At 41.0% G+C, this 14,211-nt stretch overlaps 1 protein-coding gene across 5 annotated transcripts in view; it reads right to left on the bottom strand.

Annotated features, from left to right (window-relative positions):
- Window positions 1-14,211, bottom strand: part of MFSD6 (major facilitator superfamily domain containing 6) — a 101,301-nt gene that overhangs the window by 8,353 nt on the left and 78,737 nt on the right. For 2 of the 5 annotated variants that reach the window (XM_036928167.2, XM_057503716.1), the window contains 4 exons: window positions 12,869-13,030; window positions 11,919-12,017; window positions 10,476-10,756; window positions 6,528-8,566 (listed from right to left, as the gene is read on the bottom strand). In XM_036928167.2, the coding sequence (XP_036784062.2) occupies window positions 8,363-8,566; window positions 10,476-10,756; window positions 11,919-12,017; window positions 12,869-13,030 (746 nt within the window). In that variant the 3' untranslated portion in view covers window positions 6,528-8,362. Of the gene's footprint in view, window positions 1-6,527; window positions 8,567-8,726; window positions 8,752-10,475; window positions 10,757-11,918; window positions 12,018-12,868; window positions 13,031-14,211 lie in introns of those variants that run through there. The other 3 variants (XM_057503715.1, XR_005033189.2, XR_005033190.2) reach the window with 3 other exon arrangements.

Raw genomic sequence — 14,211 nt, 5'->3', positions numbered from 1 at the left:
TTAAAAGGTTTTAGATTTTAAGAGGTTTAGAATAGTGATGGGTTATACCAATATATCTAAACATGGATTAAGACCCCTCAAATGTTAAAAATAGGAAGGATTATTCTGTGTGATCATTCTCCAGGGTTAGGGAAGTACAGTTTTTCAAATGAGCTTTTTGTGTACAACTGAAAGAAGGATCCTATGCATAGATAATGTAAGGGGTGTGGAATTTTGAAGAATGCTGCCATAAGACAGAGACTTATCTTTAGGTGACTCTAGAAGCAAGCTGCCTTGTGAGAAACCCTCCTTGATGGTATGACATTGATAAATTAACCATCTGGGTGTGTAACTCGTGGCCTTATTGATTCAGAACTTTGATTTTTGTCATTGTACCATAAGAAGACCTGTCTCACATCAGCCAATTCATATGGTATGTCCATATAGTGATTGATGGCCAAAAAAGTAACTGGCATAAGGATAAAAACACTTGAATTGATACACCCAGCAGATCCTCTCTTCTTCAGAAGACATTTATAAGGATCAAATTGTACGAAAGTTGCTTGAACAGAAAGAGAAAGAGGAGGGGAGCCAAGATGGCGGCATGAGTAGGGCAGCGGGAATCTCCTCCCAAAACCATATATATTTTTGAAAACACAACAAATATAACTATTCCTAAAAGAGAGATCAGAGGATACAGTACAACAGCCAGGCTACCTCTACATCTGCGAGAACTCAGCATCTCGCGAAGGGGGTAAGATACAAGCCGTAGCCTGGCGGGACCCGAGTGCCCCACACCCCAGCTCCTGGCATGTGGAGTCAGAAGAAAGGAGTCAGAGCAGGGAGGGAGTAGAAGCCCAGGACTGCTAAACAACCAGCTCTAGTAATCCACACCGGGAGTGCAGACACACAGTGCACAGTGTGCTGGATATTAGAGAAACAGAAAAGCAAAATCTGCGAGCGGGTCCCTGCAACCGGTTCCCCTGGGACAAAAGAAAAGTGAGTGCTTTTTGAAAGTCTTAAAGGGACAGGGACCTCACAGCTGGACAGAATTGTCCTGGCACACTCAGCCCAGCAGCTGGGAATCCCGGGGAACTCCAGGCACCCTAACCCTCTGGGAGACAGCACAGCTCTGAGGCCCCTCACGGCGATAAACAGCCTACCAGTCATTCCCCCAGCTGGTGTGGACCCCGACACAGCGGCCCAGTAGCCTGAGAGTGGCTGCGTGCGCCCAAGTCGGCGGAGTGGCCTGCAAGCTGCCACACGAGCCGGCAGCGGTGGCCCAGGAGTGGCCGCGCCCCCAGCAGCCTCCCAGAATCTCCTCCTCGTGTGCAGCCGCCCAGGCCAGATCCAAAGGCTGCCACCAGTGTGCAGCTGCCCTGCGCAGGCAGAAGAAACCGGGGCAAGGCGCAAAGGGGCGCTGCTCTCACAGGAGAGCACACCCAGCATGCCTGCCACTCCCTGCAGGGCTCTGGGCTACCCTGACAGCGACCCCGCCCACAGCTGCTTAGAGGATTAATCCGGAGGCTGCTCCAGGAGTGTGGGTAACTGACACAGGCAGTGGAGAAGGTCAAGGCAACCAGCAAGCAGGAAGGGACTTTGTTCTCCCAGCTGACACACATGCTACCTGCCTACAGTTACTGCTATCACCATGAAAAGGCAGAAAAACTTGGTCCAGTCCAGAATTACACAGACAACCCCCAAGAGAGGGCCTGGGGAGATTGATTTAACCAATCTTCCTGAAAAAGAATTCAAAATAAAGGTCATAACCATGCTGATGGACCTGCACAGAAATATGCAAGAGCTAAAGGAGCAAGTAGGGAGGGAGATTACAGAAATAAAACAATCTCTGGAAGGACTTAAGAGCAGACTGGATGAGGTGCAAGGGGCCATTAATGGAATAGAAATCAGAGAACAGGAACACAGAGAAGCTGACACAGAGAGAGAGAAGGATCTCCGGGAACGAAAGCATATTAAGAGAACTGTGTGGCCAGTCCAAACAGAACAATATTTGCATTATAGGGGTACCAGAAGAAGAAGAGAGAGAAAAAGGGATAGAAGGTGTTTTTGAAGAAAGAATTTCTGAAAACTTCCCCAAACTGGGGGAGGAAATAGTCTCTCAGACCATGGAGGCCCACAGAACTCCCAACACAAGGGACTCAAGGAGGATAACACCAAAGCACATAATAATTAAAATGGCAAAGATCAAAGACAAGGACAGAGTTTTAAAGGCAGCCAGACAGAAAAAATGTCACCTACAAAGGAAAACCCATCAGGCTGTCATCAGACTTCTCAAAAGAAACCTTACAGGCCAGAAGAGAATGGCATGATATATTTAATGCAATGAAACAGAAGGGCCTTGAACCAAGAATACTGTATCCAGCACAATTATTTAAATATGAAGGAAGGATTAAACAATTCCCAGACAAGCAAAAGTTGAGGGAATTTGCCTCCTACAAACCACCTCTACAGGGTATTTTAGAGGGACTGCTCTAGATGGAAGTACTCCTAAGGCTAAATAGATGCCACCAGAGAAAATAAAATCACAGCAAAGAAAGCAGACCAACCAAATACTAACTAAAGGCAAAAAATAAAATCAACTACCCACAAAAGCAGTCAAAGGAAACACAAAAGAGCACAGAATAGAATACCTAACATATAAAGAATGGAGGAGGAGGAATAAGGAGAGAAATAAAGAATCATCAGACTGTGTTTATAATAGCTAGAGAGTTAAGTTAGATGGCTAGATAGTAAAGAAGTTACCCTTGAACCTTTGGTAACCACAAATCTAAAGCCTGCAATGGCAGTAAGTACATATCTTTCAACAATCACCCTAAATGTAAATGGACTGAATGCACCAATCAAAAGACACAGAGTAACAAAATGGATAAAAAAGCAAGACCCATCTATATGCTGCTTACAAGAGACTCACCTCAAACCCAGAAAGAGAAGGAGTTTGTTATAACTCACATGTTTAATCTCATCAGGCCAAAAAGTCCAATGCAAACACACCCCCTCTCCACAATGAAGTGAGCCTTGCCAATGTGATCAGATACCCAGTCCATTGGCAAAGACCACCCCCTCCTTTATGCTCTAGGAGTCTAGTTATCTTTTTAAGGTAACTTTGCATATTTTTGCTGAGGTCTCTGAATGTGATACTTTGGTAGGTATGTATTTGCCAGGATAAATCTTGGAAGATGCATTCAGTGGGATAGCTGCTCTTTGTTTCTTGCTTAAATAATTTGGGTGGATCTGTTTGGTTTTAGATTTGATCCATTTCCAAAGTGGCATTGATCAAAAGGAGAAAGTGGGAGAGTGCCGGCATTTATTGGCGATCCATCAGGTGCTGTACTTGCTATGCCTCTTCTTTTGAACCTTATAATCGCTCTGTAACATGATTTAACATTATTTCCATTTTACAGATGAGGAAAGACTCAAGGTATGAAAAAGTTGCTGAAGGACATATATAAAGTGGTGAATCAGAATTTGTGCCCCAATGTGTCAGGGCCTATGCCCTACTTTTATTACCATCTTTTAAAAAAAGGTAGTCGAGGAAGTGGTCCCATGCCAATCCACTTGAGGTGACTACATCTGCTGATGTGATGCACATGCCTCCTCTAGGGCGATGGACATGCCACCTCTGAGACAGTTCCCTCCAACCCTATCCAAGACATACAGAATGTAAGCTCAGTGATTATGTGTTGGGATGTCATAGTAATGTCATTGCCTGACACATTTCACATTGCTTATTTTTCTATATTTTGTCACACACCAGCAGCTGTTGATATAGACAGCACCAGCCCATGACCACACTTTGCACTGGCCTAGATGTTATTTTTTGAGACCCCATTGATCTTTTCAGGGAACAAAAAAATTCCTCACCTTTATAAAATACAAGTTTATAATAGAAAAGAAGAGCATCTTCAGCTGACTATTTGGGAAAGAGCATGGTGTATAACTTGTTAAGTGGTGATAAAGTTCTTATTTACATTTATCTACATCCCTTAGAAGAAAAAGAAATTTTAAATTATAGAACAAAAGTCTTACAACATCTCCATCTCTGTGGCCTTCGCACACTATGGAACTGTCACTGTTACTTCTCATTTTTTCCCATCCTCTTTAATTTACGTTTTGCTTAATTTTATCCCTTAACCAACCTATATCTCCAACCACTAATGTTTACAATGCATGTTGGAACTGAATGTATAGCTTCCTAGATATAGCAAACATATTTAACATAGCACTGTAGTTTGGGCAAATGCAATATGGTTCTAGATTTAAATGTTAACAAATACTATGAGAGCTAGACCCTGGTTGGGGAAGCGAGACAGCAGTCCTCTCACATGACCTGTTTGTGCTCAACAACCATGGTAATCTTACGGAGTGTGCATTGTGTGTCAAGTATCTCATTTAAACACCAAAAACCCTGCAAGGCAGATACTGTAATCACCTTAGTTTCATGGAGGAGGGCCTTGAGGCCCAGAGAGGTTCAGTATATATTTAATTCTTACTGGCAGAGCTGGGACTCAGATCCACACAGTGGGACTCCCAGAGCCCACATTCCTGACCCGAACGCCACATGGTCACTGCACTGCCATCTAAAAACTTGCTGGAGTGACGGGGGCAAGTAGCCCTGCATTAACCACCTGAAGCAGATGGGAGTTAAGTGGTAGGCACCCACCTGGATGGGCTCATTTCTTTTCCATTCTAGACATTAACAAGTTTCCAGTTACTGTCTCTTGTTAAGCCATTATTTGTCCTCACATAAGATAAGCTACTTTCTGATTTGAGAAACCAGTCCCCCTTTCTCTCACCCCTTTATTCTGTGTCCCTCTTCCCACCTGCACTATGGTTTGGAATTCTCAGCTATGTCTTCTAGAGTTCTGCTAAAATGACACAGGAATGGTTTGGGGCTTCAGAAGCAGCTTTTGCATGTCCCCAGGCACCAAAGGACAGACTTTCTAGATGGAAATCACCTCTTACTCCCTATAGTCATCTCTGTCACAGCAAACCCTCATCTTCACAGAGTAACAATTTTAGATCTAGCCTCTCACAGTGAAGATATGGAAACTGAGGCCCAAAGATTCCCCCAAAGAGATATAATCTCTCCCTGTATACCTGCACTGTCCTATATGGTAGCCACGAGTCACATGAGGCTGTTTAAATTTAAAATGAAAAATTAAGCCCTCAGATGTGCTAGTCACATTGCAGGTGCTTAATAGCCACCTGTGCTAATGGCTACCCTACCAGACAGGGCTGCTCCACAAAACCATTCCCTCAGGATGCGGAGCAGTGGCTATGTCTGCTTGCTCTTCCCGGCTGCCCTGACACTCATCTTCAGCATCCCTGCCAACCTTCATGTTTCCTCTGCCACGTTGCCAAACCATTCAAGTCACCGCCAGAGTGTAGGGGTCTGGCATTCATGAATAACAGAACACCAGGAGTGAAGGTACTGGATTTCTAGGTATCTGGGAATATCTAGAAACCCTAATGGAAGTACAACCACAGACATACAAGTATCAGACACACAAAGTAAGGATTCAGGCCAGGGCTGCTTTATGGCTTGTTCTACTATAACAGAGGCAAGGAATGGCTTCCCCTTCCCCTGGTAGAGGGGATGTGCTGTGTAGACCTGGGCTTTGACATCAAGTGAGTTTGAATTTGAATCCTGGCTTTGTGACCTTGGTACTATTAGCATAAACTCAGCCCCAGGATCCTCCAACAGAAGTTCCTATTATAGGAACTAATTCTATATGTAAAGTGGGGACAGTGACATGTACCGAATAGGGTCGTTGAAAGGACAGAGATAATCTCACCAGCACACAGCCACCACCCAGTAACCATGGATGTGGTTCCCCTTTTCCAGGATCATCTGCTTCAAGGAGTACTGCTTCAGTAATGGTCCACACACCACCAGCAGCCCAGCCCCCGCAGTACCGGAGCAACTACAAGTCAGAGGGAAGCACTTGCCAATTACTCCATGTAACCCATGGCAAGAAGAATAAGCCAGTAAAGCAGTATTGTTCTTCCTATGAGTTGCTTAGGTTTTTCATGAAATTTACTGGCTAGTGGAGATATGTGTGTTATAATCATCTAAAATTCTACTTAAGTCTGAGTAATAGTTTTTTATTAGCAGCTAATCCATTTGGTTTCACACAAGCTCAGCACTCTGGGGTAACTGACTTTTTCTATAATCATAGGGAAAAGAGTATTAAATTAGTCATTAAGTCAATGATGTCACCAGCCCAGGCTTTGTGACAGCCCTGGAGATTTCCAGGAAATCTCAAGTGGGGTTATAAAATTCTCAATATTTAATTTGAGATTCTCCTCAGTATTTTTTTAAATGGCATATGGGACTTTGAGGACAGGAAGAAAAAGTCACAAAGTCTACAAACCTATGAAGGAGTTGCTCTAAAAGGCTGGAAATTACTGCATCATTGAATCAGCTCTCACAGTAAATGTTTCATAACAAAGGCCTGTGAATTGGGTCTCATGCATTACAGAGTAAAGGACTTTTATTTGGTCACATCTTTATCGTTTAAGAAATATTTAAAAATGGTATTTATTTTTATTTCAACATGTTAACTGTGCATTTCCAAAACAGCAGGCTTTTCAAAGGAATAAATCAGAACTGTAAACACAAGTACAATATAAGTTTTTGAACTCCTACAGTTTCACAAATCCACATACTGTACATTCATAGGTGAGGTTCAGCCTGTCATCTTTCTTTATTTTTATAATTGCATGAGCATAATAAATACATCTGATTTAAAGGTCACTTAAAATGAGTCATGATAATTTACAGTACAGTACGTTTCAGTTCAAGTGCAAAAATAACTATTTGCTTAATTCTATTTCTTCCTGTTACTTTTAAGCTGTGTTTTGTGGCAAAGCTAGACATCCAAGTGCAGAATTTCTTCTCCTAGATGCAGTGTTGGGCAAGAGTGTGGTGTCATGGAGAAGCCCTCACTTTACAACTGATTCTGTCTAATCAGGGTCAGAGGGTAAGGTGAGTTGCTCATTTTTAACTCTGCTTTTTTCTTCCTCTCTTCTGTGCTCACCCACAGCTATTATACACACCATAGTTCAGTCAGCTAAAGCAGTCTTCTCTTACTAAAGCCCTTCCCCAAGTCCCTCTGGTATCCTCAGCTCCCATTTTTAGCAGCAAACTTTATGTGTGATTCACCACCCATTGTTCTGACTGTAACTGTAATATGTACAGTAGCATACCCCTATCTGAACTGTCCAGTGTTTGTGTCTTTATGGGGAAGAAAATACTGAGATTTCTTTCTTTAGTCATTGAAAAGTATAGTTACTTCTTATTCCTGTCCTTTCCATTCCTGGTTTCCTATTCACCAGTTTTTTCCCTTCACCAAAAACCAAACAAAAACTGATTCATTATGTAATTTAAAAAATTTGTAATCCTCCCCCAGGCACTTAAATCTTATACTGTCATTTGTAAATAGTACTGCTTAATTAAAGAAACCCTTAGGAATTCAGTGATTTTTTTTTCTTTTAGTTTTATCCCATCAGCTAATTAGAGCCCAAATCACTTTAAAATTGTAAATAGTGATGGGGGCTATTTACAGTCTTGAAAAATTTAGTAAACCCTTGTCTATCAAGCCATAGGATACTGAATTGGTTGGTTTATTTTAAATATTTCCTCCTCTGGTCTTAAAGCCCGTTTAAAACAAAAGGCATTTTAAAGCTTAGCTGAGATTGCAGTAGTCAGTAATAGCTTTTACTGCTCAAAGAATTGACCATTTTCATTGTATACCATATGCATAGAAAAATATATTTGCTAGAGATATGCCAAGTTTCTGATGAAACTTTTCCCTTTTTTTTTGTTTTTGAAACAAAAGCATGTAAGCTACTAAATTTTATCTGGTTACTTTTTAAATATGTTCTGTAATTTATTAAATGGTACTACTCTTCAGGACAAAATTACATATGTATTCTGTTTCTTCTGTTTACATTAAGAACCAAATAATTAGAATAAATAATCAGAAGAGGGAAGTTACATCAACATTCACCTTGAAACACTATTTGCCCCTCCACTTACCTAGTGTAACTGCTGGTTTCAGCTCTTGCTGCACTGTGAAAAAGTCCTGTAGTCCTCAGCCCAACCAACCAAGTATCTGAAGTCCTCATGAACTCCACTTCCCTTCCCATTCCAGCAGGACCATGGAAGTTTACCTGTTTCTGCCAATGTGTACTGTAGCTCCTAGGTGTGCGTGTTTCCATGTTAATGAGTTCAGGTGTTTAGAAGTGTGTGTGGTGCTACGCTCCTCAAGATGAGGCATGTCCTGGGTTCAGGGTGCCTCTCTCTCTGTCCTGGCAGAGGGGCCTGGTCCCATGCAGGGTGTGAAATGAATGGGAGCCCTCAGTGTCCCCCAGCAGCAGGCTGAGCCTGCTGGTCCTCATTCTCCTCCACATGCTGCTCCACACTGGGGTGGGCAGGGCTGCTCTGCATCTGAGATGCTGCTGCTTGAGGGGATGGCTGGTTTCTACATGGGTCAGAGTGAGTCTCACATGGGACAGGCTGGGCTCCACCAGCTGAAGAATTTTCCCGATTTTCACTGGTGCCCTGGAAGGAGAAAACAGGAGTTACCTCACAGTCAGGACTAGCAAAAAAGTCCAGTGCTTTTTACATGCTTTCAAGTAAGATACAGGAAACATGGTGCGATCATCCTAAAGTGACCGCGTCAGGGAACAAGCACTAGAGGAATAAGGACAGACTGTCTTACCTTTCATCTCTCTTCCTATGTGCAACTGCCAAAGCCGCATGAAAAACACAAACACTGTAAGCAGAGGAGTCTTGTGGATAAAGGAACATTACTACCAAATCGTCACTACTGGGAAAACAAATTGTTTACATCAGCGAGTATTTACTGAACCCCCGCGCCGCCCAGCCATTGTGGCAAGTCACTGGGCAACAGCACAGAACTGAAACCTAGGCCATTTGCGGAGACCTGGGAACTAAGGAGCTGGAAGGCACCTTGTCTGACAGGAAGAAGGGCGTTCGCCGCCGCAGAGGCAGGGCCAGGAAAAGATGCCCTGAATGTAATAGTCCTGATGTATATTTGGGATAAAGTATACACTAAAAGTTAAAGCTCATCCATGTAGAAAAGAACATAAACAAGCAATTAATATGCTAATTGTAAGTAACTGTGAGGACACATTTAGTCTAGAACATACCCACAGCATGTCTGTAAAATGCCATGTTGCCACACTCCACACCACATTAAAATCAGGAAACATGTTTTTTAAAATGGGTTTTCCTCTGAATTAGTACCTATCACTTCAAATTGCTGAGCACCAAAGGAAAGTTTTATTTTTGCGATTGATTCTAAAATGTAAAAAAATATTTGTATGACTTCTTTATAAGAATAACTAAGCCATAGCAACCAATTTTTATTAATCTTAACATTACCAGAAAAAACAAATTTAATGATACTTAAGCCTAACATGAGGGCGAGTACCCAAAGTAATGAAAACAACGCCATTCCAGCAGAATGTCATCCTTCCTCCTGCTTCCCTCTTAGAGACTCCTCCCTCCCTCATGTTCTCCTTGCTGATCGAACAGGGACACGTCTGAGTTTATAATCTTGATAAATAAATAGGATCTGTATGGACCAGAATGCATTGTGGTTATCAGTAAAGAATCAGATTTGGTTTAAATTACAGAAATATTATATGTTAGTTTACAAAGTTGTGATAAATTTAATTAAGGCAGTTCAAAATTCCTAAGAAGAAATTACCCAAATTCCGCAAGTCTTTGTTTTCCTTATGTGTCCTCTTAAGCTACTCTAGATAGAGAGCTGACATGATTTTATCAAGTAAAAGGAAGTAATGTAAACACAAGGAAGTGGACTCATTACTTTGGTCAAGCTTTCCATACAAGTCACATTTAATCATTTTCCAAAGGCTTTAGTTACAGTTACCCATCCTGATTTATCAATATGATTTGACTTTACTCAGGAGAGATCACACTTAGAGGGACAAGAAAAATCACACTTCTTATTTTCCCATGAGGCCACCAGCAAAACCATACTTGTAACTGAGCTAGATGTCCTATCAGACCCACACAGTGGCTCAGCATGTTAATTCAGTAATTCATCAGATATTTTTTGAGGTTCCATTATAAATGTCCCCACTAGAATTTTAGAATTACAGAGAGCGATATATATGGTCCCCAAGGCAAGAATCATATATGCTCAGTGGATCCAGAATCTGTCAACACTGAAATTTTAAAGAAATACACAAAATCAGAATGGATTCTCTTTCTCTCAGGAAATGTGAAGGCTCCTGAACTCCCTAAGGCAGAATTTTCCCCCTGTGGAACCTTGTATACACCTCTAAAATGCCTTTGTCACAGAGAACTGAAATTATTTGTCTGCATGTTTATTTCCCCCACCAGATCTTCCATAAATCCCGTTGCATGAATAATTAAAACAAATCAGCCCACTTAAGATAGGCTCACAAAGGAACTTTACCTGTAAAGGCTGTATCTCAGAAGCACGACTATCCCTTGTTAGCTGCATCATCTCTTTAATTTGGTAGAGTGTGTAGACAAAGGTTACCCAGGGAGAGGAGCTGACCCCCCAGGCTGGCTTGTTCACATCCTCCTGTTCTTCCTGGTGCTTGGTTTTCTTGGGTGGAAGTCTGGGTTCCACGCGTGGCCCGGCATCTTCTGTCTGTTGCTGTACCAAGTCAATGGTTGCTATGGGAACAGGACTAGAAGGAACAGGAATCCTTTCTGCCAACATTGTCTTGTCTGGAGAGAAAATCATGTTAAAGCATTTTTCAGCGTTTTCTACATATTTAAATACATAAATAAGCAGACAATCCTATATGCCCATTCTAGTGAGCTTGGCAACATTAATAAATTGTATATCAAGGACTTCTTTACTCGGGTAGGTATGGAGCAAATGAATGTGATGTTTATCTTTCAGGGTCTCCTTATAGGGCTTAGTAGACATTAACTTACATTTAATATGAAATATGTTTTTCATTTAACTTAGATATAACATTTGTGGGGCATGGGTTATAGTAAATGCTGTGTTAGGTCCACTTAATGCTAAGCATCAAAAGAAGAAAAGCCACACAACGGCTGTTTTTATTGGTCTTTCACTGAAGGCGTGGACCGAGGCTATATAGGAAATAATGATCCAGTTGGGATTATAAAAGAACACAAGTAAGAAATACCAGTATTGGTCTGTCTTTCTGCATAACTTGTCGGCATTAAAATCTGCCTCTGGATTTCTGTAACAAGTTAGTCTTTCTCTTACATCAGCATTTCAAGTACTTGAGGCAAACACTCCTCTGAGGACAGGACACCAAAGATGAGCCCCGTCCTAGGACCCAAGAGCTGAGCAAGAGGTTTGCATTTTACTGGCAGGCTTTCTTCATTTTAAAAAGTTGATTCAGCTTGTTCTCATATATACATTATATTTAATGTAACCTCCTTTCTCTACAACAATTTTAATGAAGGCCATGCCTGGTTTAGGGAAAACTTCAAATTTAAAATTTAAGACTTTTTTTTCGAGTGAAGGTAAAAGCATAGAGATTAACAGCACTCCCTATCCCTAGTAGTAAAATTACTGTATAGCCTTATATGTACCCGATATAAATTTGAAATCCCTAGAGTACCAGAGGAATTTTAAACCAATACTTCCTCCCAAGACCTTAGGCTATAAAACAAAATAAAAACAAGAAAACCCCAAGCTACTTAAAACCACCAGTACTCTCTTCAACAAGTAGGTAGTAGCTTCTCTCCAGCAGTAGTACCCATGAGTTCATCAGTGCACCACTGAGAAAATCTGGACAAGTAGGTCTGCTGTGCCCTCTATTACCATCTTTGGGTTTCTTAGAGGTTTGTGTAGAATTTCACATGGCTTCAACCTGTAGAACCATAAAGAAAGAATGGATATGTTTACCTTCTTCCTCATCTGGCACCGCCAGCCACTGGATCAGGGCAAAGAGCAGGAGGATCACCAGGCAGGCCATGCCGATTCCTCGGAAGGTGGCAGCAGCCCCTGTGAAAACAAACAGCACTCTTCAAGTAATTCCAAGAAATTCAGACATTTCTCCTCCAAACTCAGTGTTCTAAAGTTCAGGGCAAAGGCAGGAGAGCTTGGGATAGACCAGATAATGGCAAATGGTTGTTGGCTTCATATAGTGGGAAAACCACAAGTGCTGGTATTGGTTCTGTCATTGATCAAATTTTAAAACTGCATTTACAAAGGATTGTTTCTAAGTACCATTCACCATAAAATTCAATGATGCTCTTACAAAGACCTATTAAATGGCCCTATCAATCTGTAGTTGGAACAGCACAGCTCAAATAGAGCTATAAATTCTGACATTCCTGGACCCGCTTTCCACAGATCTGTGGAGCAGAATAACCTCATCTCTACCCCCACCCCAGTCTTTCCAGTAAGGGAGATCTGCCAGGGCAGGTGGATTATGTTATCACAGATGTAGTGACATTACTGAAGCCAGCATGTAGACTTTGCTGGGTCAGATCTCATGATGGATTAACAATGATGAGTTTTCTTTCTTCTAGAATTACTATCTGCAGGTTTGGGTACTCTCTCTCAAACCAGAAGTACATGTGCCTATTTGTTTGGTTCTTTTGCGGTACCTGCACAGCATCTCATTAAGTCATTTGTCACAGGAGTGTGCGCCATTACAGGCGGGCCTTCATCATCTTAATGACTTAAGCACACTGCTTTCTAATTACCACCACCATGAAAGCTAGGAAGAGAATTTGAATACTAGAGTTTAGCTTCTGACAATCTTCAGTAATAATCTGATGTTTATTTAGATATTGCTGAAAAATCTTAAATTGTCATCAAAGAAAGGGAAAAACAAAAACCATTCTTACCAAAATAATTGACTAACACGCCTCCAATCATGGCACCACAACCTCTCCCCAGACCCAGGTGAAGGCCTTGCAGGATCCCCTGAGCAGACGTCCTCAGCTCAGGGGGAACTGCTGCGCTGAGGTAGGAAATGCACGCTGCCCAGATGGCAGCATGTGTCACTCCTGGAAGGAGAAAGAGCAGGAAGCATTGTCTGATCAGCATTCCTTACATTACTTTTTTTTGAGATGTGTATTATTTATTCAACTAGATATACAAACACCCCTAATAAAGATAAATATTTTATTATTTGTGGTAAAATATGCATAACATAAAATTTACCATTTTAACCATTTTTAGGTGTATAGTTCAGTGGCATTAAGTACATTCATAATCTTGTATAGTAATACCACCATCTAGCTCCAGAATTTTTTATCATCCTAAACTGAATCTCTGTACCCATTAAATAATAACACCTCAGGTCCTGGGAAACACCGTTCAACATTCTGTCTTACTGAATTTGACTACTCTGGGTACCTCATATATGTAGAATCATACAGTATTTATATCTGGCTTATTTCACTTGGAATAATGTCCTCAAAGTTCATCCATATCATAGCGTGTGTCAGAATTTCCAACCTTTGTAAGGATAATATTCCATTGTGTATAGGTAATATTTTGTTGATCGTTCATGTTGATAGACATTTGGGTTGCTTCTACCTTTTGGCTATTGTGAATGCTATGAATGTATATGTGCAAGTGTCCTTTTGAGTCCCTGCTATCAGTTCTCCTGAGTATATATACCTAGAGGTGGAATCACTAGGTCATATTAATATGTTTAGCACTTTAAGGGACTGCTTGTTTTCCACAATAATGGCACCATTTTACATTCCCTCCAGAAATGTACAAGAGTTCCAATTTCTCTACTTCCTCACTATCACTTGTTATTTTCTGTGTTTTTTATAATAGTAATCATAATGGGTATGAAGTGATCTGTCATTGTGGTTTTGATTTGCATTCCCTACTGGCTAGTGATGTTGAGAGACTTTATGTTTATTGTTGATTTGTGTATCTTCTTTGGAGAAATGTCCATTCAAGTCTTTCGCTTATCTTTGAATTGGGTTATTTTTTTTCTGCTGTTGAGTTATAGGAGTTCTATACATATTTTGCATATTAACCCCTTTTTGGGCACCTACTTTGACATTAAGGTTATTTCCATTTTTTTCCATTCTAGTTAACACCATGATTAATATTTTTGGAAGTATAGCTTATTATATATCTTAGATTATTTACATTGGTTATAATTCTACAAGTGGGGTTAATAATTCAAAGGGTATACAATTTTATGCTTTTAATACATAGTTCT

The sequence above is a fragment of the Manis pentadactyla genome, chromosome 6 (genome assembly GCF_030020395.1).
Source record: "Manis pentadactyla isolate mManPen7 chromosome 6, mManPen7.hap1, whole genome shotgun sequence".
NCBI classification, from domain to species: domain Eukaryota; kingdom Metazoa; phylum Chordata; class Mammalia; order Pholidota; family Manidae; genus Manis; species Manis pentadactyla.
The sequence above is the reverse complement of the archived record's forward strand: the minus strand, read 5'-3'. Positions and strand labels throughout refer to the sequence as shown.